General features: G+C 49.9%; 2 protein-coding genes across 4 annotated transcripts; one reads left to right on the top strand and one right to left on the bottom strand.

Annotated features, from left to right (window-relative positions):
• Window positions 1-432: 432 nt before the first annotated feature.
• LOC144941041 (very long chain fatty acid elongase 4-like) lies at window positions 433-8,264 on the top strand (the record flags this gene model as incomplete). The annotated part of the gene is made up of 3 exons (XM_078867464.1): window positions 433-490; window positions 3,375-3,506; window positions 8,101-8,264. Coding segments are annotated over 3 exons (354 nt in total), but the record flags the coding sequence as incomplete, so codon positions are not given.
• Window positions 8,265-15,300: 7,036 nt separating this feature from the next.
• Window positions 15,301-27,491, bottom strand: ERCC8 (ERCC excision repair 8, CSA ubiquitin ligase complex subunit). 3 transcript variants are annotated; one of them, XM_078867488.1, is made up of 13 exons: window positions 27,055-27,489; window positions 25,353-25,448; window positions 24,289-24,390; window positions 23,563-23,686; window positions 22,383-22,464; window positions 22,134-22,202; window positions 21,630-21,696; window positions 20,227-20,351; window positions 19,852-19,976; window positions 19,372-19,569; window positions 18,660-18,749; window positions 18,065-18,173; window positions 15,456-17,111 (listed from the first exon to the last, which is right to left on the bottom strand). In XM_078867488.1, exons 1-12 carry the CDS (start codon window positions 27,129-27,131, stop codon window positions 18,111-18,113), a joined length of 1,218 nt encoding a protein of 405 aa, XP_078723614.1. In that variant the 5' UTR covers window positions 27,132-27,489; the 3' UTR covers window positions 15,456-17,111; window positions 18,065-18,110. The 3 variants fall into 3 exon arrangements, with proteins under 3 accessions (XP_078723613.1, XP_078723614.1, XP_078723612.1); XM_078867487.1 differs by having other exon boundaries at window positions 15,301-18,173; XM_078867486.1 differs by lacking the exons at window positions 15,456-17,111; window positions 18,065-18,173; window positions 18,660-18,749 and having other exon boundaries at window positions 18,868-19,569; window positions 27,055-27,491.
• Window positions 27,492-27,921: the final 430 nt, after the last annotated feature.

The following is a 27,921-nucleotide window of genomic DNA, read 5'->3' as shown; positions in this document are numbered from 1 at the left end:
CTTCATGGCTAAGTTGGTAACTTTGTTTATCTAACATGGTTCAAAACCCGTCTGTGCTTTTTGTCGTCAATGTTGTTTCCTTTGTTAAGAATATAATTATATATTTCGTGGCCTGGTTTTGTATTTATCAAAGGGTTTTTTTTGTAAGGCTTTTTAACGAAATTGTCATCCTAACCCCCCCGCCTGCAATTCCCCCCTCCCTTGTTCCTCTTGTTTGAAATTAGGGGAGTTTTCATGACCTTTATTGCCCTCTTTCATGCCCTCTAGCCCTTTGAGGTGAGGTATGCGCGCATCTGTGGAAGTGTGGGGCCGTGTTCGTTCCCAAGTTGCCCCGTGTCTATTAAAAATAAAAAATTATATATGTTGGCAGAATAATTCTTAAAAAAATTAATATTAAAAAAAATAAAAAAGGGGGTATATACACAACACCACCACTCCTCCATGATCATCAACTGGTGGCTAGGTGTGAAGTATGTCCCTGGCGGGCAGGGTGAGTTCGCGTGAACCCCCCTGTGGCCTTTCGGTAGACATGCGTTTTGACATTCCGTGAAAAAAAGAGCTTCACAGTTCATATTCCTCCAGGATAAATTAAGTTGTCCCAATTCTCATTCAGGACAACGAGTAGCTAAAAAATTATCAGAGAGGCAGGAGAGGCCGGAGAGGCGGGAACGTGTCGGTATTCGTAGGAACGGTTGGACCAATGACTGCACAGTTTTGCAATCTTAGCGCGAGATAGCCAAGTTAATGAAACCTCAGAAAAGGCACTGGCACTCAGAATGGTGGAGTAACTGAGGGTAAATGCGAGACCATAACCGGATAACCAGGGCCTCCCATGAAAGGAGAATCCTGACGGCGTCGCTTTAATTCACAAGATGGTTAGTACCGTGCCAGCTCTAAAGGGCAAAATAAATTATCGTACATGAATGTATTGCTCAGCAACGGCATTGTCATTCAGTGAGCACACTGGCATGCAGCAGAACAGCGCGAGTGAGGCCAGCGGCAGGCGAGGCGAGAGGTGAGATCCCTGCCGCAGCAGCAGGGTGGCAGTGGCAGGCGGCAGAAAGAAGAAGGGTCACTGAAGCTTCCGGCAGCCCGCAGATCAGATATTAGATTATTCAGATATTAGTCAATGATGTTGGCCATGAGCGGGAATAGAAGTCTCCAGGTTAGTTGAGCAACCACTGTGCTACCGTTCCCCACAAACAGATCCAAAGACAAATATCCCCGTTATAGCCTCAACAGACTGTTGGGGCAAGTGCTGTTAGCGAGCACCTACGAAAGCCGGCACGGCCCACGAGGGGGGTGGATGGCCAGAACCACGCTGGGCCGCCTTTTGTCTCCCTCGTGGCAATGTGTACACTGCACCAGGTACTTATTTGAGGTTGAGTCAACCTACGGGAGGCCCAGGACTGGTTTAGATAATCGTCACTGGTGTTGGCCGTGAGCGGGAATCGAACTCGGATCACCTGGTTCGTAGCGCAACGCGCTAACCACTACACTACTGCTCCCCAAATTGAGATACACACTCACACATACGTCAATATGCTCAAGCACAGGCAGATGCATAGAGATACACAAGAGCAGACACACACTCATACATACACTTGCGTGGACACAAAGACGCACAAACCGAAAACACGTTTGTACGCATACACACACAAAGACCCTCCTATTGCCATACATGTAGTTGGGACATCTCTATATATAAAAGGGAAATCTCATCTCATCTATCTATATATATATAAAAAAGGGAAATTTGTGAATGTGTGTTCGAAATGTTTACCATACTTCCCAACATGCAACAAACTTTTGAGTAGTTTCCAGACTGTACACAATGCAAAAAGTATTTTTAAAAATTGACTTTTGTATTTGGGGGGGGGGGGGGGGGGGTGCAATAATGGATATACTATATTGCACTGCAAAACATGACTTAGTACTTGGTGGCAAAACCCTTGTTGGCAATCACAGATGTCAGACGTTTCTTGTAGTTGGCCACCAGGTTTGCACACATCTCAGGAGGGATTTTGTCCCACTCCTCTTTGCATATCTTCTCCAAATCATTAAGGTTTCGACGCTTACGTTTGGCAACTCGAACCTTCAGCTCCCTCCACAGATCTTCTATGGGATTAAGGTCTGGAGACTGGCAAGGTCACTCCAGGACCTTAATGTGCTTCTTCTTGAGCCACTCCTTTGTTGCCTTGGCCGTGTGTTTTAGGTCATTATCATGCTGGAATACCCATTCACGACCCATTTTCAATGATCTGGCTGAGGGAAGGAGGTTTTCACCCAAGATTTGACGGTACATGACCCCGTCCATCGTCCCTTTGATGCGGTGAAGTTGTCCTGTCCCCTTAGCAGAAAAACACCCCCAAAGCATAATGTTTCCACCTCCATGTTTGACGGTGGGGATGGTGTTCTTGGGGTCATAGGCAGCATTTCTCCACCTCCAAACACGGCGAGTTGAGTTGATGCCAAAGAGCTCCATTTTGGTCTCATCTGACCACAACACTTTCACCCAGTTGTCCTCTGAATCATTCAGGTGTTCATTGGCAAACTTCAGACGGGCATGTATATGTGCTTTCTTGAGCAGGGGGGCCTTGCGGGTGCTGCAGGATTTCAGTCCTTCACGGCGTAGTGTGTTACCAACTGTTTTCTTGGTACCTATGGTCCCAGCTGCCTTGAGATCATTGACAAGATCCTCCCGTGTAGTTCTGGGCTGATTCCTCACCGTTCTCATGATCATTGCAACTCCACGAGGTGAGATCTTGCATGGAGCACCATGCCGAGGGAGATTGACAGTTGTTTTGTGTTTCTTCCATTTGCGAATAATCGCACCAACTATTGTCACCATCTCACCAAGCTGCTTGGCGATAGTTTTGTAGCCCATTCCAGCCTTGTGTAGGTCTACAATCTTGTCCCTGACATCCTTGGAGAGCTCTTTGGTCTTGGCCATGGTGGAGAGTTTGGAATCTGATTGATTGATTGCTTCTGTGAACAGGTGTATTTTATACAGGTAACAAGCTGAGATTAGGAGCACTCCCTTTAAGAGTGTGCTCCTATTCTCAGCTTGTTACCTGTATAAAAGACACCTGGGAGAAATCTTTCTGATTGAGATGGGGTCAAATACTTATTTCCCTCATTAAAATGCAAATCAATTTATAACATTTTTGACATGCGTTTTTCTGGATGTTGTTGTTATTCTGTCTCTCACTGTTCAAATAAACCTACCATTAAAATTATAGACGGATCATTTATTTGTCAGTGGGCAAACGTAAAAAATCAGCAGGGGATCAAATACTTTTTTCCCTCACTGTAAATGGCTTGAGCAAAACGCGTTAAATATTGAACGAGCGAGCCTTTGATTTGTGACTCAGCATTCTTCATCGGGATTGTGAACTCGTTCGTGCACGTCTTCATGTACACCTACTACGGCCTCTCCGTGTTGGGGCCCGCGGTGCAAAAGTACCTGTGGTGGAAGAGCTACCTCACCATCCTCCAGCTCGTAAGCACCGCCCCCCAACACGACCCCCCCCCCCCCACCGTCTCGTCGGCCAACGGGCAGGCAAAGGGCCATCGTGTAAAGTACTCCATCCCCTAATTCTAGATTTGAAGTTTTCGTGACTGCAAGGGTCCATACTCTTTGTTTTTTTCGGTAAAGTCACGTAGGTAAATAAGAAAAAATAAATTAAACCACGACGTTTCGGAAGCAACACAAGCAACCGTCATCGGGTGTTGACTGCTCCAACAAAATTACACACGCCTCAGTAATTTTGCTGGAGCAGTCAATACCTGATGATGGTTGCTTGTGTTGCTTCTGAAACGTCGTGGTTTAATTTATTTTCTCTTTTTTACTTACGTGACTTTACCGAAAAAAGAATATACTCCATCCCCACCAGTAGGTTTCTACTTCCTCGAGGAGTGGCGGGTAAAGGTGTCCAAGATATCGAGGCCCACGAGCTCGTTTACCCGGGAAACCTTAATGGACTGCAGGGGAGTGGTTCGCATGACCGGCGGGTGCTTCCTGCGCGCACAGTCCGCGCACGCCGATACCCGACGGCAGATATCGGCGGACATGCCTGGCCAGAAATAGTGAAGGCATAGAGCAGCCTTGGTCTTATGGCTACCTAGATGGAGCAACTGTCGGATGTAAACATAGGAGCATAGCTGACTCCCGCAGGGAAGGGCGCACCACCAGGACTTTACGGTTCACAGTCGCGTCCCAGTGCATCAACAAGCCTTCCCACATGAGGAAAAACATCCCTGACGTGGGGAGATCGTCAGCGCGTGCCATCTCTGCCAGCCGGCGAAGTGGTGCCAAAGCCACGTCTGCCTGCTGCTGGTCCCTCCATTCCCGCAGGGTGAGCTCCAAGTCGCTATCAAGCAATACCGGCGGCCCCGCCCGGTCCGTGTCCCCGGAGGAAACTGGCACCACGATCTCGGGTTGCGCCGCGGCCGGCCGGTCTACAGCGCACGGATTCCTCGCCGCAGGTGTACTTAACGGGGGCTGCCAGTCTGGACAAAGCATCGGCGTTCGTATGCCTGATTCCTTTCCGATGCACCACTCGATACGTGTACTCTTGCAGCCGCTCCAACCATTGGGCCTTCTGACCGGTCGCTTGGTCAATGCGGATTGAGTACTGCAATGCCGCATGATCCGTCCGAACAGTGAAGTCGCGGCCGTACAGGTAGGGCCAAAACTGCTGAACAAAGTGGACGTCGGCAAGCAGCTCGCGTCACGTAATGCAATACCGCTGCTCGGCCTGCGACAAGACGCGACTTCCGTAGGCAATAACAACCTCTCTCCCCTCCTGAATCTGGGAGAGAATGGCACGATGCCCACGTCGCTCACATCCGTGTCCAGCAGGAAGCGAATCGAGAAATCGGGGTATGCTAGGGGAGGCGCTTCTGTCAACCGCTGGCGCAGTGTCAAGAACGCGTCGGTCTCGGCCTGGCCCCAACGAAATGACTGTCCCTTCGCCGTGAGCGCATGCAAGGGCTTCGCGATGGTAGCAAAGTTCTCGACGAAACGGCAGTAATAGGATATGAACCCCACGAATCTGCGGACTTCAGGCACGGACATGGGTGTTGGTCAATGATGGAAGCACACCGTTTTGTCGGGATCTGTCGCGACCCCTGACGCATTAACGACATGACCCAAGTATTTTACGGAGGAGCGAACCAGATGGCACTTGGAGGGTTTTAACTTGAGCTTGGCGTCACGAATTTTCGAAAACACCTGTCGCAATCGGGTTAAGTGCTCCTCGAATCGCTGGAAAATGGCGGGAGCCATCTGTAAACCCATCGGCAAACAGTTGAAATCAAAGAGACCTTGAGGCGTTCTAAAAGCCGTTTTCGGTCTGGATTCGGCATCTAGTGTTAGCTGCCAAAATCCCGCCAAAAAGTCCAGTGTGGAGAAAATGTTTGCTCCTGCGAGTGCATCCAATGAGTCGTCTATGCGCGGGAGCGGGTAGGCATCTGCCAAGGTAACTTTGTTCAGCTGCCTGAAGTCTACACAAATACGCAAGGATCCATCCGATTTCTTAACCAATACCACTGGCGCCCCCCACGGACTCGTAGATGGCGATATGTCTGACTCCATCATCACCTGCACTGCCCGCCGCACATGCTCCTTCTCGCTAGGACCCATCCTATAGGCGTTCTGCCGAATGGGTGGCGCATCGCCCGTATCAATGTGGTGCTCCATCAGCGTCGTGCGACCAACATCGTAGGGACCATGACTGAACACGTCTGCAAAGTCACTCAACAAAGTCCTGAGCTCCTCCAATTCCCTTGCTGACAGATCGCTGTTCTGTGCCAGGAGCGCATCTATCCATGACATGTCCTCTGCGCCGACCGAGGGGCCATCCAATTACACATTGTTAATAGTGTGCACCTCAGGGTTCGAATGCATGGGACTGACATTTGCAAACAAGGTCCCTTCCTGAATTGTAATGGGTGTGTCAGCCGTGTTGAGGACCTGCCTGAACAGTGGCTGATTCCTGCGCACAAGCGTATCAGCTGCTGCTAGGCAATGGCGACCCACCACCAACGGTACTGCGGAGACGATGAGCAGTGTATCCGACCGAGAAGTGACGAGCGGGGTGCGATATCGGAGCGGCACAAAGGCCTGCGCACCAGGCAGGATCGAGACCATAGTCCTGACCAGTGCCTGAACTCACGGAAGCTGCTTCGGTTCCCGGTCTGGACGCAAGAAATACAAGCGACCCCCTTCCTCCTCCACCACCAGCAGCATCACTCCCACCTTCTGTGCCATGGAAAGGAGCCGCTCTGCCACCAGCGAGCCCAGACCCGACTCGTTGAGTCGCAGGAATGCGGCTTCCGCCAACGTCAACAGTTCCGTCCTGAAGACCAGGAGCAATTCGGATGCTTCACGCTGGCGGTTTTTAAACTTCTGTTGCGCCCCGGATGGAGGGCCGAACACGTCCGCCATCTCCTTGTAGACACCCTGCAGGGATCCTTTTTTTGCAGGCGGAATCCGGTCGAACACTGCCAGTGCAGGGTCGTCCAACACAGTGGACAGCATCGTCTTGATCCTCCATCCACCTCATTGCCCGGGCGGCCATCTTGAACCGGCAGACGAAAGCACGCCATTCTACCGATCTGGACGCGTACCTCTGTATCGCGCCCAGCTGGTGGCTCCATCCTGGTCCTCCCTCCGCCGGCTGCCTCGGCTGAGGTTCTGGCTGAATCTCGCCCCTGGTTGCCGCTGCTGTCGGAGGATATCGGGAGGACAGACCAGAGTGTTCTCCCAGGTCCCGCACGGGATGCACGGTCGGCGGCGGCGCTGATGCTGCTCCATCCCCTGAGAGATGCTGCGGAATGCCTGGTCGGGAAGACTGACCGTGGTCCCCGTCCCCTTGCTGGGGAGGTGGTGCGGCTGAAGTTCCCCCCGCTCGTTAGACCTCTGGACCCAGCCGGCTAAGCAGCGCGGTGACTGCCTCCAGCAGCAGATCCATCCTCCAATCCCTAGAGGATGATCTGCGGCGGCGGCGACAGCGCTGTGTCTGCACTGCCGGGTTGGTGGAGGAAGGTGCCCACATGGGACGAGCAGCTGCCACGGATCCCGACTCGTCGGTTCCGTTTCAGAGCAAATCTCGTCCCGGACACCTAGAGCGTCTTCTTGCTGTATCTCCCCCCTTGGGATCTTGCGTCGGTTGAGACGAGACATCCCACCGCTGCCACCAGATGAAGGGGAGTCGGAGACTGGTTAAGCACTTCTTTATTTCTCCAACCCACAGCAACACTCGTTCCAAAACCAACCCCAAACACGCGTCTCACAGCCCCTTTTAACCCCTCCATCTCCGCACCCAATACACATCCTCGTCTCACATGCCTGGTCCGGGTGACATCATTGCCCTTTAACCCTTGACCCCCGTCTAGTGTATTCCCGTGGGTGTGATTGGTGCGTGTTATACTGAGTGTGGAGATTTCATGTCTGCGTGGTGTGTGTCCGTGAGAGGGCTCACAGATCTCTTACACTTGTAATAACACGTATTATCAATAATGCTGAAGCAACTGCTTGGCCAAAGGTCGCCGTAAGACTTATGGTGATGACGATGACGGTGGTAGTGGTGATATGACAGATAACGAGGTAGCAGTGATGATGATGATTGTGGCAATGACCGTGCCGATTATGCCAACGACGAATGATTATAATTCCGTTGATGATTACGACGGTGTCAATGACTTGGTAACAATACGTTGTGATTGATTTGATGACGATCTGGGGTAATGGTGAAGATCACTGTTGCCATGGCGACTGATGCTTTGATGGTGGTGATTTTTTGGGGTTAGATCGCGTAACTATAAATATGCCATTAAACCCGCCACCACCCGACAGCCAATTAGGTTTATCACGTGAACAAAACGTGCCAATTAGTTACTAGTTCAGCACACCGGTGTTTTGGAGAGTAAACCCACATTTACAATTCCGAGTACGACGTTTTTTTACGACCAACCTCATTAAATCTAATTATGGATATTGGTCGCGAAAGCCGACGTGTTAAACTAATGGTGATGGCGAGTGAGGTGTTCGTGATGCGACAAGGCTGTTGTTAATGACGATTGTCATTTCCAGATAATTCGTCGCTATCGCACTGCACACGAGCTACAACCTCTTCACCGACTGCGACTTCTCCGACGGTTTCAACACCGTGGTGTTCTTCTACATCGTCACCCTCATCATTCTCTTCCTCAACTTACACGTGCAGACATACCGCAGGGACAAGGCGAAGTCTCCGTGAGCCGTTCCCGAGCACTCGGGCCCTTGCTTAACCGATATCACTTTCATCGGCACAGGCTCGAGACACATTTAGGGGGTTTCTAATGCGCGTTACACTATAGGGAGGTTAAATGTTGTATTGTAGTCGGTGTGGGGCCAACCTGTGGTTTAATTTCACGTATAATTGCGCACTCAGCAGTCTAGAGGTGCCAAGTGATAATTTAGTTTGGCATCTTGCTGCTGCATTATCCCGTGTTTGAGGAGCGATTACGTGTGGTAACATTGTTCGCCATAGATGCTATCGTCTCGGAAAAAGAGTACACATGATGCAATGATGACTCAAGGATTGGACCCTAAGCCAGAATCAAAATACAGTCAACTCTCGATCATCCGCATGCGGTTTATCCGATTCGTGGATTAACTACGCATCTGAGATTTTGACAAATTAATAACTCATGGATTATTGTTATTAAGCCCAAATAATAAAAAAAAAGTTATACATTGTTATTTTTGGAAATGTTTATTACAAGTCACGTGCTTAAACTGAACAAATGTCCTCCGGTTAATCCAAAATCCACGTGATCGCCTCTACAGTACAGTATATTATTGCAGTAGGTGGAGTTTGATTTAGTGGCGTTGCTCTGATGTCCAGGAGCAGGAAAGTGTTATCACTGGCATAGAGATTCACGGAAAATGGATATTTTGATTATCCACGATTGAGTTATCCGCGGCCGTCCTTCCCATCATTAGCGCGAATAATCGAGTCTACTGTACCTTTATTTCCCCATGTGTTCGGTTCCTCCTACAAGCCAAACTTTCATCATTGAAATTTGCCAAACATCCCAATGTAGCAACCAGCACCTTCGTGAAAAGGTAGAGAATAAAGGTTCCTCCATAGTGCTATGCATCATTGTTGCAATTCTACTTATTGTGTTCAATCAGTATATTCAGTTGTCAACTCTTACACTATGAGATCTCTTTTACCAGTGGCAAAATATAGTAGTAGGGTTTTACCCTTTTAAACTGGTACAAAACTGACACCTTTATTCAAGGCATCATGTTTGCAATGACCACAACACAAGTAGTCAAAAAAGCAAACAAAAAGAATCAACTCTGATAATGATAATAATATGTGTAGGGGTGTTACGGAGGGGCTGTATACATAGGATCACACGGGAAACAAACACAGTGGGCGGGGCTTCGTGAGTGCACGGGGAGGTGCTCTCAACGACGTCCGCACAGGGCAGCCTGGGGGGGGCTGGCCCCACCCATCAGCGGGGGGTTTTGGTATAAAAGGGGATGAGCCGGAGAGCTCGGGGTACAATGTTAAAGCTAAACCAGTGAAGACCGAAGATCGTCTAGCTAAAGCCCTGGACTCCCCTGGGTCGCCGCCCTTGTCAGGGCCGCGCAGGACCGAGCCAGCGGCGTGGTCCCGAGAACCAGAGCTAGTGCTCTGGGACTCCGGGTACCGTAGCCCGACTTACCAGTGTCGGGCCAGACAGCCTCCCCTAGCCCGTTAGTGGAGGACTAGGAGGTAGGTCAGAGATAGCTAGCAGTGTATTCCCAGCTAGCCGGGTGAGGGGGCCGATACCCCCTCCAGTGTTGTATGTCCGGGGTTGTGACAACTGTTGCGGAATAAATATGTGTGCCTCAACCCCGGCGTCCAAGAGTCCTCAACGATATTACATCTGGTGACAGAAGTGAACGACCACGAACATGGACACGCGCCGGACAGCTCGAGCCGGGGTACCGGAGGCGGAGGACACCGCTGAAATTGTGGAGCCCGGGACGGCTGAAGAAGGCATCGAGCAGCCGGGCCCGGACGCATCCTTACCGCAGCATCGGGATGAAGGGGAGCCGTCAACAGATGGACTGAGGCTGGCTCACGCCAGACTGGCGGAGCTGCTGTACGCTGCTGCCGCCACGCTCGAACACATCACACGGCTGGGGGCTGGTGGCCCGCCACGGGGCGAGGACAGCCGACGACCGGTGCGCCTTCCCGCCATTTCAACGGAGCACAACTTTGAATCTCCCGCCATCGCCGCAGCAGCTGCTGAGGGCGTGGCCGGCCTGAACCTCGGGTCTGACATCGGCCTCACAGGTGCTGCCGCGTCATCACCAGCGGACAGCGCGTCACCACTGGTGCGACCGGCGATGCCATCCGTCGTTCGTGCCGAAGCCCAGCTGAGTAACGGGGACAGCGGAGTGCGAGCTTCCACGGCGGCCGCTGCGCTGCACCAACGGCTACCTCCACTCAAAGAGTTTGTGGGCGAGGAGGGCGACTGGGGCGGCTTCCAGCGGCGCTTCCTCGCGCACCAGGAAATGGCGCAGTGGTCGGATGCCGAGGCCCTCTGCGCGCTGCCGGCGCTCCTCGACAGCGACGCCCTCGCCGCTCTTAAATCGGCGCCGAAGGACAAACGCTCCACGCTACAGATGGCGCTGCAGTTGCTGGCTGGGGTCTACGGACCATCGTCGGAATGCAGGCAGCTCTTTTATGATCGCCAGCGGGGTGCAAAGGAGTCGCCCCTGGCGTACCGTACGAGTCTCCTGGCGCTGGCGAAGACGGCCTTCCCACGAATGGACGACGAAGGCGTGGACGCGATGGTAACGAAAAAGATCCTCCTGCTGGCGGACGACCTGGACATCGCCGTCGTTGCACAGGAAGACACCGAAATGGGTTCCCTCCAGGCTGCGCGGCTCCTCCACGCCAACCTGCTGTCGCAGCGACGGAAGGCCAGCAGGGCAGCGGCCGGGCGTACGGTGGCTGCAGCCACCCTCCCGGCGGAGGAAGTTTGCGCCATCGACCATCGACTGCAGCAGAGGGTGGGAGTACGGGCGGGCCGGGATGGATCGAGCCGCTCCGACCATCCGTCATCGCCGCCTGCGCTCCCGCGCTGTTACAACTGCGGCATCCGGGGCCATGTCGCCTCGGGGTGCCGCTCTCCTCGGCAGCGCGGGACGACGCCTCGACAGGACGCCGGCCCTCCTCCCAAGCTCCATCAACGTAACCCGGCGAGTCGCGGCACCCCTCATGTTTGGCCCACGCACACACCCGTCACACACTCGCACACCGCAACGAACGGGGGGCCGACATTGCGCACCATCGCGCCAACACGTACCACTATGGGGACTCAGATCGAACCCAGGCAGTGGTCCGTGTTGGCCCATCGCGTTGTGGCTGCATCGTCGGGGTCGTCAGCCGTGGTGGGGCACATTGACGGGGTTGAGGTGCGCATCCTGGTCGATACAGGAGCATCGGCGACCATCATTTCGGAACTCATTTACAATATTCTCCCTGTCCAGAGCCGTCCTTTACTGCCGGTTAACGTCCCATTCTATGCTGCTAACGGGGGCTCACTTGGCATCATTGGACAGATTCGAGCACAAATTTGTATCGGTGATATCAAATTGTCCGGCCCGATTTTTGTTTCCTCCTCGCTGGCGGTTCCGTGCCTGCTGGGGACGGACTTCTTGGGCAAAATGCCGATTCGTATTTTAATAGACCAGGGCTGCATTGAGCTCCCGTCGGGATGAAGCATGGCGTTTCTGCCGTCCCCTACTGCGGCTCGGACGGCGTTCGCGACGGTACCGGCGTTCGTCGTTAAAACGGTTCGCGTACCGCCGGGGGCACAAATGTTGGTGCCTCTCAAACTTCGTCGGCCCTTCGCTAAAGGCATTGGGGACCAGGGAATTCTGCTGGGGCCATCTAGTGCCGGGGTTAGCGGACCTCATTTGATTCCGGCCCAGACCATCGTAAAAGGGGACGGGGACCCTTTCATCGCGGTCCTCAATGTGGGGTCGCAGACAGTGGTGGTTCCTCAAGGGACCGTGCTTGCTCACGCAACGCCGGTGCCCTGTGAGGAACCTGTCGCGAATCACGTAGGCACTGTCCCTCTGCCGCATCCACATTCGGACACCGATGAAGGGTGGCTCGAGGCGCTTTGTGCGGGATCGACGGACCTGTCGGATTTAGAGCGTCAAAAGCTTAGGACACTGCTGCGTGAATTTTCCGACGTTTTCAGTCAGAACAAATTCGATTTGGGCTGTACCCATCTGCTACGTCACCATATTGATACAGGTGACAGCGCGCCAATACGCCAAAATCCTTTTCGGTTAAGTCCCGCCGAAAAGGACCATGTCAAATCGGCTGTTGATGACATGTTAGCCGCCGACATCATTTCTCCCTCTATCAGCCCGTGGGGAGCGCCGATCGTTTTGGTTAAGAAACAGGATGGCTCGTTGCTGTTTTGCGTCGATTTCCGCCGCCTCAACAAAATTTCTGTTGCCGACGCATACCCGCTCCCACGGATTGACGAATCGCTGGACGCTTTGGCGGGAGCGCGATTCTTCTCCACATTGGATTTGCTTTCGGGATTCTGGCAGCTTCCTCTGGACGATGATTCTAAGCCTAAAACTGCATTCCGTACACCGCACGGTCTCTTCCAATTCAACCGGTTGCCGATGGGACTCCACTCGGCGCCGGCGACTTTCCAGCGATTGATGGAATTGGTTTTGGCTGGATTGCAATGGGACTCGTGCTTAATTTATTTGGATGACGTTATCGTCTTTAGCAGAACATTTGACGAGCATCTCCAGAGGTTGCGGGCGGTTTTCCTCAAAATGCGGGCTGCTAATTTGAAATTTAAACCCCAAAAATGTCATCTGTTACGCGAATCTGTGCGTTATTTGGGACACATCGTTGGACGCTCGGGTATTGCTACCGATCCCGCCAAAACGCAGTGCGTCAGCTCCTGGCCGACTCCCACCTCTGTGGGGGAGGTCAGGAGTTTCATTGGATTCGCGTCGTATTACCGACGCTTTGTCGCGGATTTTGCGACAATTGCAAAGCCCCTACACGCTTTGACGTCAAAGGGGGTCCGCTTTCATTGGGGACAGGAGGAGGAGGCTGCTTTCCGCTCCCTTCGGGACGCTCTGGTTAAAGCTCCTCCCTTGGTTTACCCCGATTTTTCTAAACCCTTTGTGCTCGACACCGATGCGAGCAACACAGGTATTGGGGGCGTGCTTTCCCAGGTGGTTGACGGCGTGGAACGGGTAGTCGCGTACTGTAGTCGGGTGTTGTCTCCAGCGGAGCAAAGATATTGTGTCACCCGTCGGGAACTGTTGGCAATTGTCTATTTCATCCAACAGTACCGCCCATATCTGTACGGTCAGCGTTTCACCGTCCGTACAGATCATGCGGCACTACAGTACGCCCTGCGAGTTCAACAACCATCAGGACAATTGTCTCGATGGTTGGAGGTTCTCCAGGACTTTGATTTTGAAACCACGTACCGTAAGGGCGTCCGCCACACCAATGCGTACGCTCTGTCGCGCATGCCAACCACCCCCGAATGCGCATTCCTCCTGGGGTCGGGTCGTTGCAGGCATCCGGGTGAAATATCTGTTCCGGTCTTGGCGGCCGCAGACGACGCAGCGTCAATGACGAATTCGATCGCACAACAGGGATCAGATTCCCTGTTGGGGTTGCCTGTCACTGAATGGGGGCGCCTACAGATGGAGGATACCTCCCTCCTCGCGTTGCGTCGTCGCGTCGGGGATGCTGGGCGGGGGAGGGGTGATGCCGACGCATGGGAAATGGTAACGGGTCTGCTGATGCATTGGGACGGGAAATCCCATCGACACCGGCTGGTGGTCCCTTCTGGGTTACGGGGTAAGGTGGTGTGGGCCGCTCATGAGCGCCTCCTCCACCTGGGGACCCAAAAGACCCTCGCCTTGTTCCAGCTTGATTTTTTTTGGCCGGGCATGACAAGGGATGTCGCAGATCTGTTGGGGTCATGCCCTCGGTGTGCGCAACGGAAACCACCAGCACGGGAGTCTAACCCGCCTTTGCAGTCTATCAGAGTCTCCAGAGTCAACGAACTTGTCGCGCTGGATATTCTGGGCCCATTCCCCGCCACCCCCAGGGGCAATAGATATTTGTTGACCGGGGTGGAGTACTTTACGCGCTGGCCTATGGCCTGGCCCCTGGCCAACCAGTCGGCAGCAGCCATCGTGGAGGCCTTTGTCCAGGGATATGTCCTGGACAAAGGTGCTCCCGAGCGGCTGCTGACCGACCAGGGCAAACATTTTTCCGGCAAACTGCTCCAACAAGTCTGTGAGCTCCTGGGCACGAAAAAAATTCGTACCTCTCCCTATCACCCGCAAACTGACGGGATGGTCGAGCGTCTGCACCGAACCATCACGTCCATGTTGTCACAGCAGGTTTCGGACTCACAGACCGATTGGGACCTGCAAATTCAAGGGGTCCTGGCAGCATACAGATTGGCCCCCCATGCGGCAACGGGATTTTCCCCCTTCTTCCTCATGTATGGCCGCGAACCTGACCCACCTGTTCGGGCCCAGCTGCAGATCCCCGCGCCGCAGGGTAAAACTAAATTGGCCGACCATGTTAAATTTAATCTTGCGAAATTAACAGAGGCACGGGATGCTGCCATGCAAAATTCCGACCTGCGTCAGAAAGCTAATGAGCGGCTCAGACTGGGTCGCGCGCACGTGCTACAGTGGAAGCCGGGGGACAAGGCATGGCTGCACTGTCCCCAGGTACCACTCGCGACCTCCTCTAAACTGGTGCGGCCGTGGCGGGGCCCTGTCGAGGTGGTTGAGGTTTTGCGGCCTCAGTGCGTACGCATCAAATTGGGGAAGCGCCGGTGGTTTGTGCACCCCTCCAGATTGAAACCCTTCATTGCGGTGCGAAGTCACACTACACACGCGCGTGGCCAAACATGTGGGGGATCGACCGACTCAAAGGGTCCGTCTCCGCTGCTCTCGCCTGACGTGTTGCCGGCTGTCCCGCCCCCAGGTGCACCAGGAATGACGGGCTCACGCCCGACAACCCCTACGGGGGATGCCGAGGGTCTCGCGACATCGAAAGGAGACTCACTTGGAAATGGACAGTTGCCACCCGACGGCCCGCCATCCGGGGTTGCCCCGTGTGACGGGCCTGCTGCAAGGACGCACGCAAGAATGCGCAGACTCTTGTGATGCACAAAAAGAAAAAAAATTATTTTTCACATGTTATGTTCACTGTGTGCGGCGTCGGTGGTGTGTTCCTGGCACATTGGATTGTACGTATGTTGTGTTCACTGTGTGTTGTGTGTGTGCTGGGGTTCCCTGCAAATTGTATATACGTTGGTTTTACGGATTTCGTATTTATTCGGGGGTGGGGTGCGTCGGGTTATTTTCCCTTCTTGCTTTTCTGGTTCTTGTTGTTGTTCTCGTTCGCGTTATTGTTGAAAAAAATTGTGAGGCACACGCGGGGTCGAGGGGTAAATAAACTTTTATTGTCGTTTGTTGCAGCCGGGACGGCTGCGAGCTGTACAGGGGGGGTGATGTAGGGGTGTTACGGAGGGGCTGTATACATAGGATCACACGGGAAACAAACACAGTGGGCGGGGCTTCGTGAGTGCACGGGGAGGTGCTCTCAACGACGTCTGCACAGGGCAGCCTGGGGGGGGCTGGCCCCACCCATCAGCGGGGGGTTTTGGTATAAAAGGGGATGAGCCGGAGAGCTCGGGGTACAATGTTAAAGCTAAACCAGTGAAGACCAAAGATCGTCTAGCTAGAGCCCTGGACTCCCCTGGGTCGCCGCCCTTGTCAGGGCTGCGCAGGACCGAGCCAGCGGCGTGGTCCCGAGAACCAGAGCTAGTGCTCTGGGACTCCGGGTACCGTAGCCCGACTTACCAGTGTCGGACCAGACAGCCTCCCCTAGCCCGTTAGTGGAGGACTAGGAGGTAGGTCAGAGATAGCTAGCAGTGTATTCCCAGCTAGCCGGGTGAGGGGGCCGATACCCCCTCCAGTGTTGTATGTCCGGGGTTGTGACAACTGTTGCGGAATAAATACGTGTGCCTCAACCCCGGCGTCCAAGAGTCCTCAACGATATTACATATGCACTGTCCTTGAAGTTGATTGGTCCACACCCGAGACGGCTTTCTTTAGAGCCTAGTCCCCATTGGTGTTGGACCAGATGACACCAGAAGGCGTACAACTCAAACACAGTGAAATATCAGAGTATTGAGAGCTCGGGGTAAGCATTCTACGTGACTTTACCGAAAGAACCAAGAAGATGACTATGAGATCTCTTTTACCAGTGGCAAAATATAGTAGGTTTTTACCCTTTTAAACTGGTACAAAACTGACACCTTTATTCAAAGCATCATGTTTGCAAATGGTTTGATTTATTCAAGGCATCATGTTTGCAATGACCACTTGTGGTCATTGCAAACATGATGCCTTGAATAAAGGTGTCATTGCAAAGGTGTCACATTGGTGGTGCGTCGCCCAATCGCCCTAATGAAGAAACCGCCCCTGCTTGACGGCATTCTTGAAGCCGGAGAACTAGTTGTGTGCGAGGGACTGGTGCTTAAATATATTATCCACCATTTATAAGAGATCGATATCCAAAGGATAAAAAAAATACCACGTATCTCATACTTTCTGAACAAATTCAACATGTGCGTAATATCCCATGGCAGGATCTCGCTTCTGAATGGCGCCGATGTGGTAGTTAAATAGGGAAATATGGCCTCCAAACGTTGAATCACATTGACGAGAGGGTTGGGTTGATGATCGCCACATTTAGTAGAAGCAGCAGCAGCACCGGCTAAACATCACATGGTGTGTGAAGGGACGTGGATGTGAATGAAGGGTTGGAGGGGCGATTCCTCGGTTTGCTGCCTCTAAGAGGTACCAAGTGCCAAGTGAAATGTCACCAATCCCGGTTCCACCACCTTGCACCGTCAACGTTCACGTTGGTTGAAATTGAAGCATCGCATTCCGTGAAAGTTACTTGTGAGGTGACGTTAAAAATGTGTCCATCCTCCCCCCCGGTGTCCCCATTGCAGTACAGTCACTGCGTGAGGATAAGGGAGCCAGAGTTATACAATCATCATCATGATCGACAAGTAATATAGTTCATACCCACCCCTTGCAATAAAAACGTAACCATTCAGTAGGATCACAATTTGATTCAAGAAAACAGCATCTTTAAACTGTGAATTATATTGCCCTTTTAAAAGTGTGAGGGGGTCCTGTGAACCACTTACATTAAAACATGTGAATCAAATTAATGTATTGAGCCTAAATATATATTTATGAACTGCTGCATCATTACGTCCATACTCACCCACTGGTATTGTTAAATAAATCCACATTACAATAAATGTGACACGTCGAGTTGGCAATGATCGTGTTTTAACATAGATGTGCACCTGTCTGCATAGCCAAGCCATCATTGAAGACCCCAGCTGAGGTATGTACGTGTGTATGTTGGTCGCACTGTACGTAGCCAACCGTGCTAATCGGAATTGCGGGGAAAGGACAACAGTGTAATAGCGAAATTGTATGACCCCACCCCAGTCCTATTGGCTTTGCTACTCAACGAACAGGAAGCTACTGTCAAACTTGTGTGGATCAATATGTAACAAGCTACTCTGTACTCCTTCACATAACACGTAAATACTGAAGGATATGGACTAAGTTGCTGCTGGCTTCGTGCTCTGCTGCTCAATAAACCGGAACCAGTTAAACTCTACCCATTAAGGCAGCTTTCAGATCAAGACATTGCACCTACACCCACTTGGACAATAACGAGAACAAGAAAAAAACACTCCCAGTATAAGTTACTCACGTCTTAGTAAAAGCAAAAAAGTTATCACACTTTTTAATGTGCTATGATAAGACGCCATTATTCGACTCCATCGTCACATGGTATAAAAGTGTAAACCCACCGTTATCTTATTACATAAAAAAAAATTTTGTACAACTGGACGCAGAGAAAAAATTATGCAGTAAAAATAGGCATACATGTGTTGTCATCATCGTCATCATCAGCTGGTGGTCCCCGTCCAACTTAATCTTCATCGCTACTGCTCCAGGAATCCTGGAAGCCACTGCGCTGCTTGCTTCCAGACTTCTGCATTGTGCACGAAAACAAAACACATTATTATTCAGCTCAAATACATTTGTTATCAACACAAAAAGGAATTTTTATTACAAAAAATACCAAGTTCAAATGTTTTTATACGGCCCCATTTATGTGCGATAATCGTACGTAATAAAATGTTTAATCGGTAGTTTTTAAGTAATGGCTTTTATATGTTTCGTGGTTTATTACATTCTGTAATCCCAAAATGACTCAATTGTGTCTCCACATAGGAATCATCAACCCCTCCTGGCAGACTAACATTTGCAGGTCAGGTACCAAGTCACCACCTTGTGATGCACAGGGACAGCTGCCACTGGGAGTGCCCTTACAAATGTGCTGAGATAGGATGTGATGTAAGTCACTTCATATGACGCAAGTAAAGTGCTCCGAGAGGCCTCGGCAATAATGGCACTCTCATCAAGCATACATTCTAATTATTGTTTTGCAGTTCCAATGACCCTAGAGGTGTCTCACCTTGTCTGATTCTTCCTCCTCCGGTTGAGTCCTGCCCATGTTGGGCACCCAGACCAGGATGTTACTGTCATTACCGCCACTATACAGCTCCTGTGAAGTGCCAGACATGAGCCATTGAGCATCTATACCTCTCGTCTGGGTTTCCATTCAGAAGCTGAAGAAATAACTCAGCTTATTTGAATCAAAATGTCGTTATACAGGTTGAGTAGATTGTAATTCCAATAACGGAATTGTTTCTCTTAGAACAGCGAATACTGGTGTTGAGCAGTATGATGTATGTATTGTATTTACACTTGTGTCCTAATTACAAGTGTGAATGGGCATAATCAGTCACATGTGGCCTGATTTTGACTTAAAACTTTCCCTGCATTCTAGATGCATTAATTTGACAAAATAAAAAAAGTAACTTTTACACTGTTTACGAGTAAAACGTGTGTTTTTAGAAGGCCATACATATTTTTATTTATTCTCTGTTCCGAAAAAGTTCTAACTGGTATATAGCACTTAATTACAGTAACAAATACATAAATTGTAATCCTAGCCAGTGGCACAAATCACTCAGCTCTTGTAAAGATATTGACAATGAGTGAAAACAGAATAAGTCCCTAAAAAACACCATGTGACGGGGGTTTGTGACCTGTTGCCTTGTGCGACTTCGCATCGGAGCAGTGATAAACGGATGGGTACACATAGTTGAAGAGGCTTTTCTCACCTGGAAGTCTGAATAATATTCACAGCAGTTGACCTTGTTGTAGTGGCCACTGAGCTGGGTGTGTGCCCGCCCAGAGTAGATCTCAAACGCAGTTACATGACTGCCCATCGGAATAAACACGAGGTCCGGCGAGCAGTCTGCCGACACGGCAAACTTCACCCCTTTGCGGGAACCGTTGCTGACCCGGCCGTAGTTCACCTGTGGGAAAGTGACGGTACGGGGCCAAGTTGTGAAGCCATAATGGGCCGACTGTGAAGAAGCAACCACCATTGCGACCATATGAAAATGTGCTCCAACATTCTACTTTGCTCCGGCGCTATTCCAGCTCGCCTGTCAAGTCTGGCAATGGCAGCATCTCCACACCCAATTCTTGTTTCAGTATAAGCACTGGACATCCGTGGTTCGTTTCAAGAGGAATACTAAACGACACCAATTGCTCGAGATGAAACATGTCGCCTGTGCAAAAAAGTGTTGCATTACCAGAAGGTTTGTGCCCGTGTCGGTCCTCCAGAGCTTGAGGCGGTCGTCCGTGCCCAGGGTGAGGAGGTGGAGCCCATCCTTGGTGAAGCAGAGCCCGTTGACGTGTCCGCCGTGTGATGTCTGTGCTGCAGATGTTCACAACGGCACCACACTTAGCAGAAAAACGGCCTCGCTTGTTCGTTTATTAATCCGCTTGTCCTGGTGTGGGTCACGGAATCGTTAGTGCGAAAATTGTCCTAGTTATATGGCTCTCTGACAGTAATTCCTTGTTAGATTGTTACAAAAGGGATAAGCTATGTGTGCGGGCATGGGGTTGCCACGACGCTGGGTCTAACATCCAATGTGGAGAAGACAGTGGGGGGCTTGCGTTCCTACTTCCGCTGCGGTCTCTGCTGCTCGAGGACTTGGAGCCTCCCCAGGCCTCACCCTTGTGCTGATCCAGGGTGAGCAAACAGCCAGTGGCCTTCCTTACGTCCCACAACTTCGCACTGTTATCACGACTTGTGTTAAGCAGAACAAGCGTGAGAGAAATGCACACACACACGACCACACAGAGTAATGGGACTTGTGTAACGACAATGATTAAAATCGATTATGCCCATAATACATGTAAATGTGCACGTAAGATTTTTGTTAAGAGTATTTTGTATCCACATTTGTTGCATGTAATTAGTTCACTTTATCCTTGCAGCCACCGCACGGCACATTTCAATTTAAGTGGTTAACGGCAGCCATCATAAGAGATGTAGTTGTAACTAAATGCTGTACATGCAAATTGCATTATATATAGTCCATGGGCCATAGCAGAAATTGGTATCAAATAAGCAGCAAAACTTTAGTCTTACCTACTTATTTACATGGCATATAGGGGTGAATTATTTGCTAACCCCCACTCCATTCAAGTGGTTACCACATAATTATTTACTATTATTGACCACGTAAAGAAATTGGAACCAGTAAAGTTATGTGACCCCAAGTAGTATCGACAAGTGAAATATCCGCTCTGGGCTCATGGACTAATAAGGCACCAGTGGCAGGGCCCCCATCGGTCACTGCATAATACATTCAAAAAGACATGCATACGCACACAGGGCTGGAGCTTTATATATGTGTGAAACCGATAATTGCTTTGCAAATGTTTTTTTGCATGCGATTATCTAGAATCCAGAAGAGGTTTTTTTTTGGGTTAAATCGCGTAAATATAAATGTGTCATTAAACCCGCCACCACGTAAAAGCCTATGTGTTAAACTGATTATCCATAATGCAATAAAACGAAATTAACCACCCTGTGACAATTTATCAAAATGCGAAGGGAGCTAATTGAGACATGCTTAGTTGAGTATGCATTTGAAATCAAACACATAAGTGATGCACTTGGCAGATTATTTTCAAACCCACATTGAGGTTAAGCTTCTCCTACTCGCGTTGTAGGCTTTAAATGAGCTTGCTCCATCACATATCATCCAGGAGTTGATTCAGCCACACACTCCACTGAGATCTCTCAGATCTATCGTTTGTGCCCTAGTCAGCATAACTGCCACTCCAGGCTTAGAAATTCCTCGCGGTCGATGGAGACGTTTAAGCCCTGGCTGAAGACGCATATTTAAAACTGCCTCCTCTATTTCTCTTATCTTGTCTCTTTAGTCTTTCTACCTGGTTACTTTTCTCTCATTTTCTAATACATGCGTGGGGGTTTCCAGGATTCATTGTGCAAGGGCGCTGAATGTAAACAATTTTTATTTCAGTATGGTGCGGCATGCGCTCACTTGGCTGGTACCTTCCAGTAGCCAGGACAAACTCGTGCCGCGTCGACCAGCGAGCTGCGAGCACCGCGTTCCGGTGGCCTGCAGGGGGAGCTGCAGTCAGCACCTGTGCCACTCCGCTACACTCCATGTTGTTACAGCAGGGATTAGGAACCCTTTTCTTTACTGAGAGCCAGAGGACTTTCCATTGCCTTTGGCATGCAACCACGTATTAACGCACACCACCAAGTCGCTTCTGTCACTACAAGAGGCCCTTACAGTGGCATTAGAAACATGGTGTTGCCAGGTTGAATTTATTGCCCTCCAGTAACCAATTAGTATGGCTAAGATCCTAACGGTGATGGATAAATATTGTTTGGCGGCCATTTTGAAGAGGTAGGTCTCGTGAAGCCGCGGACCGTACGAAGTAATGACATAGGCTGTGGCCGGCCCGTGGGCTATAAGAAACCTCACCCCTGCTCTATAGTGGTGAAGCCAACCATTATGGGTGCTCTCAAGACAGCAAAAACAGCTCTCACCGTTCAGGATGTGAGTGCTCGAGCCCGTTCTCAGGTCACACAGCTGCACTTTGCTGCCACTGGTTCCAACTTGAGTCATCAGGGAGCAAAACGAGAGCAGAATTTAAATACAAGCATTTAAAAAAAAACTTTAATTATTACAGTTATCAGGGTTTATTAAAACATGGTTGGGATCATATTATTTAAAAAAAAGTAAAACTTGTAAAATTATTTTGCATAAACCCAAGTTATACTACATTTAAATCTTACCTGCAATTAGGGAGTGCTGCGTTGCAATTGGAGACATATGGTGACAATAAACCTTTTCCGAAAATGTGTAAATTTCTGCCGGCTGTATGAAGAAACCCACCAGTGGCAGTATGTAAAACAAAACAAATGATTAAAATACATCCTTGTTCACGTCAGCGGTATAATTTTACACTCGATATATCTCATTAAACACGTGCTACAAATTCCGAGTAAAGCACATCATTCTTCTCGCAATAGTCCAGCGAAGAGCCAATGAGATGTTGCAGGAGTAGTCGACTACATGGGTCACACTATTTAAGCTATTGTAGGGGTGTTAGAGAGAGAGCCCGTTATGCATGGCAGCTTATGGCAAACAAACACAGTGGGCGGGGCTACGTGAGTGCACGGGGAGGTGCTCTCTACGACGTCCGCGCCAGGCACCCCGGGGGGGCCCCACCCCTCAGCGGGGGGTTGGGTATAAAAGGGGATGTATCGGAGGGCTCGGGGTTCTTGTTAAGCTAACCAGTGAAGACTGAAGACGTCTTAGCTAGAGCCCTGGACTCCCCTGGTTCGCCGTCCTTATCAGGGCCGAACAGGACCGAGCCAGCGGCGTGGTCCCGAGATCCAGAGCCGGTGCTCTTGTCAGCGCTGGTCTGGGACTCAGGGTACCGGGCCCGACTTACCAGTGTCGGGCCAGATAGCCTCCCCTAGCCCGTTAGAGGAGGACTAGGAGGCAGGCTAGGAAGTAGCTAGCGCGTGTATCCCCAGCTAGCCGGGTGAGGCGGCCGACACCCCCTCTAGTGTTGTATGCCACAACTGTGCTGTGTGAATAAACCCGTGTGCCTCCAACTCCGGCGTCCAAGAGTCGTGAACTCTATTACACTATTTTTAATTTTACCAGGTAAAGTCCACTGGGCTATATAGCTCTTTTTCAGAAGCAAACTGGCCACAGATGATAGCTCAACGAAGTGGCGTATCACTTGGAAATCTATAGCAGCCAAATACTCTAAACGCATGTTTCTAAATGTGGAGAGAAAAACTAAAGGACCCGGAGAAAAATTCACGCGACCATGGGGACATAATGGAAACTCCAAATACACAGGCGTCAGGGTTGAGATCAAACCCACGACCTCCTGTATGCCAGGCAAGGTAGTTAACATCTTTCCACAGTGACGCCCACAGCGGCGAGATGTGTTCTCACCTCCAGAGCATTGGTGTCCCATGCCTTGAGCGTCTTGTCAAAGGAGCTCGACAGAAACATTCCTGTGTCGTGGGTGTACCACTGCACCGTCTCCACACTGTACTGGTGCACATGTGCATGGGACCTGCAATGCCAGGTACAAGTGCTCTTGACAACAATACAATTTGTGATTGTAAATGCATCTAAAGATGCTGCACAGAAAAGCATATGCACATTCATAGTTCTAAGGCCAAGTAGGAAGTTATAGAGAAGGGGAATGTATGTATGTATGTACAACTTATTTCGCACCGTATGTAGCCAACCGTGGAAGGAATAGGACTTAAATGCAGAACATTATTGAAGGAAATTATCACTCTGGGAGAGGAGAACAGGGACGCCTTAATTAACGGGGAGATATCAGCAACGTGTAGTGCAGCCAACGACTATCCTACCACCCGACGAATAGATAATTATGAATCTATTTATCAATAAAAATTGATTCAAAATGCTCACAATTATAGACAATTTATGCAACTTGCATAAACATGATATGCAGTTTCATTTAGGCTAATGTAATACATTCTGTGCAAATGACAAAAAAAAGAGAAAACAAAGAAGTTCAAGTGAGACGTTTTTTTATCGTGACCCAGAATTGTGACAATTCATCAAATTACTGGGGGGGGGGGGGGGGTGAAGCAAAGAACGGTAAGATGCCTACTGAGAAATACAAGAAAATAATTTAGTCACCTGCCCACTGTGCAGATGGCCTTGCATGTGTACTGAGGTTTCTGGGAGACATTCTCCAGGTTGTAGATGGCAATCACTCCATCAGCTCCTCCAGAGAGCATACTGTTGTGCACAAAAATTCATCCACAGCCACTTCATTCACACAGATAGCAACACGCAGGCACTACCACCGGCTTTCATTATTCTCTGGAAAGCATTGCATATATGCATGTATGTTGAACTTCTTTCGCACCGTACGTTGCCAACCATGCTAATTGGAGGTGTGGCGGAAGGAGAACTAAGCACAAAAATCAGTTCTAAAGAAATGGGTTTTCAACCTTGATTTAAAAGTGCATAGCTCCAGTGGCTTCCTAATCTCGGACGGAAGTGTTCCAAACGGCCGCAGAAGCGCATCCGAAAGCACGCGATGCAGTGACCGCCTTTGTTCGATGGCTAGCCATGGCTAGCCATCGAACAGGCTACTACCAGGCTACTAATACCGTCCGCTAGCTCAACCACCAAACCTCGATGTGAAAATAACAAAAAATTGCTGATCAACTCCTTTATACCTGGGGCAGTGCTGACGCTACACCTGTTATACATCACTTTGGAGAAAAGGGTTGGTGGATCGCACAGATGATGTGAGACTCACTTCCCGTGGGCGTTGAGGTGCCATACTGTGGCTTTCCAAACTAAACTAAAAACTGAGAAATGTTTTTATTTTACCAGGTGAAGCCCACTGAGCTATAGCTCTTTTTCAGAAGCGACCTGGTCACAAATGATAGCTCAACAAAGTGGCTTATCACGTGGAAATTTATAGCAGCCAAATACTCTAAAGACAGTACAACAAACCCACACTTAACACGTTACTATATACGACCGCAGAGCTTGGGCAATTATTGGTGCTGGCTCACTGCGCGGCTGCCTTCCTGCTTGTCTGTGGTTCCTCATGCCTCCGACTAGTTTTCTGTCTTTGAGAGTGTGTGTAATACTGATTGGCGTGTTACAAGATGGACTTATTATTATACAAAAGAAGAACACGCATGTTAGGCGACAATTTATATGCTGCTGGTGTAGCCACGCACTACTTATTTTCTGCTTGGTCGATGTCGAGGACATTGACGCCACTGCTGTGCACGCACTCTACGTCCCGCTCACTGCTCAGCTCCAGGTTGAACACCCTGCACAGCTCACAAACAAAGACAAAAGACAAAGATCCCCGTATAGCCTAAACAAACTGTTGGGGCAAGTGCTGTTAGTGAACACCTATGAAGGCCGACACGGCACACGAGGTGGGTGGCCAGTACCACGCACTGTGGCCTTTATCTCCCCAGTGGCGATGTTTACACATCACACCAGGTACTCATTTAAGACTGAGTTAACCTCGGGGAGGCCCAGGACCGGTTCAGATAATCGTCACTGGTGTTGGCCGTTAGCGGGAATCTAAATCGTGTTGCCGAGTTCGTATTGCAGCGTGTGGACCGCTACACTACCGCTCGCCATCATGCACACACAAAAGGACACCTGGCACTCACGGGAGAAATCTCAAGCAGTACAAAAACCCTTGCATGCATTATGCTGAGGATCTCTCTCGTTCTCATTTGCCATGTTGTTCTCAAAGATGTCTGCAATCATGGCCTTACATTTAGCTCTTTCCGTGATATTTACTGAAGATACTCCCATTTACTGTATATCCAATTGCTTCTGTACTTAATTCACCATCATTTCCCTAGTCAAAACATTATATTTAGTCTGTCGTTCTCTCATTATTTATTCTTATTCTCTTTCTGCTATCTGAAATACATGTATTTATCATGTTGTCTATTCCAGATGATTTTTTACAGCCTTCTGAAATAACACATTTTTGCTGCTTCTAGTTTGCTTCAGGGCTTTGTAACTGTCCAGCTTTCACATCCACATAGGAAAACTATAGTAGACTCTCGATTACCCATGCTAATGACGGGGAGGACAACCGTGGATAATTCAAAATCGCGGATGACAAAAACTAACGATCAATGATGCGCGTGCAGTGATTACTTTGCTGCTCCCGCCCACTAAGTGGATAGCAGAGCCACGGCAATCAACATCAAACTCTGCCCACTGTTGTAAAGATGTACGACTGTACTGTAGAGGCGATCACGTGGATTTCGGACTAACCGGAGCACATATTTGTTTGGTTTAAGTATTTTACTTGAAATAAGCATCTCCAAGAATAACAAGGTATACCTTTTTTAGATTATTTATTTGGGCTTATGGGAACATCCATGAGTTATTACTTTGTAAAAATTTCAGGTGCGTGGTTACTCCGCAAATTAGATAAACGTCACGTGGATAATCGAGTCTACTTCACATCGAGGTTTGGTGGTTGAGCTAGCGGACGGTGTTCGTAGCCTGTTCGATGGCCATCCATCGAGCCATGGCCAGCCATCGAACTAAGGTGGTCACTGCATCGCGTGCTTTCGGATGCGCTTCTGCGGCCGTTTGGAACACTTCTGTCCGAGATTAGGAAGCCACTGGAGCTATGCACTTTTAAATAAAGGTTGAAAACCCATTTCCTTAGAGCTGCTTTTGTGTTTAGTTGGCCCATGAAACCCCAATGGACCCTATAGTAAAACTACTCTACTGTAGTCCGCGCTCTTTCAACAAAAAGCAAAAACGACACCAAACTCTCTACCGCTCGTCATGTCTAGCAGAGCCTTAACGATTGACATCTGCTGGACACACTGCTGATGCTGCTGCTGCCGCAAGCAAGAAAACAGAGCGCCCCCCCCCACTCCAGTGCCGCACCTTCGCGTGGACTCGGCGACGCGCAGCCTGGGCGGCTCGTCCGCTCCGTTGCGCCGCGACGACAGGAGACCCAACATGACTCATAGCATCAAGGCAACTATAATAACGAGGCCACTGTTGTTGTCGCAGCAGTGGTAATAATAAAGACAGTGGTAACGATATCGCGCTACTTCGGCCTACTTCAGGCTTCTCCCCCCGCTCAGGCCGCACCGAGGCCCAGGTCGCGTAGGCCCGGCCCATGAATGAGGCGGCTCGGCATCGCCGACCGACCAACCTCCATGCAATCGATTAAATAAATGACCACCCCCACTCTCAACGATTGATCAATCGAAAACTCGCGCATCCGTCTGTTGAGCGTGGTAATCGAGGATTCTACCCACAGAGGGTAAACCCGTATGCACCAGACCGTGCGTTGCTACGTGGGGCGAAAGTTGTGCGCGGTGCCAATAAAGTTATACAATTGTGGATCTCTCTCTCCCACAAACAAACCGGATTGTAAGACGCAGCTAATAAAGTTTAAACATTGCGGTCACACAAAACTACCGGATTATGAGACGCGCCTAACAAAGTTATACGATTCCAGTCACACGATTACCGGATTATAAGACGCACCCAACAAAGTTGTACATTTCTGGTCACACACGTGCCTATTCTTTGCTTCTTTCTATAATGAAAATAATCAAAGTGAGCGTACTGACAGTCTATAATGTAGACTGTAGCCTGCTAGACTGGTTGCCTGGTTTTTATGCTGGTGAGCGTATTGGCAGTCTAAAATGTAGACTGTAGCAATGGTTATAAAACTGAACCTGAGTGAGCATACTGGCAGTCTATAATGGAGACTTATTCGGGTTCTTTCAGTAACAAAAA

This window comes from Lampetra fluviatilis, chromosome 24, assembly GCF_964198595.1.
Source record: "Lampetra fluviatilis chromosome 24, kcLamFluv1.1, whole genome shotgun sequence".
NCBI lineage: Eukaryota > Metazoa > Chordata > Hyperoartia > Petromyzontiformes > Petromyzontidae > Lampetra > Lampetra fluviatilis.
Note: the sequence above shows the minus strand (reverse complement) of the source record. Positions and strands in the feature narration are given on the sequence as shown.

Bases quoted from the DNA above. Each gene is read 5' to 3' on its own strand.
- ERCC8 (XM_078867486.1), bottom strand. From the start codon at position 27,131: ATGTTGGGTCTCCTGTCGTCGCGGCGCAACGGAGCGGACGAGCCGCCC. The intron at 24,391-25,352 runs GTGCGTGGCTAC...TGTGCACAACAG, and splicing joins GACCAAGCAGAAAATAAGTA to TATGCTCTCTGGAGGAGCTG. The intron at 22,465-23,562 runs GTGAGAACACAT...TTCTTCATACAG, and splicing joins GGGACACCAATGCTCTGGAG to CCGGCAGAAATTTACACATT.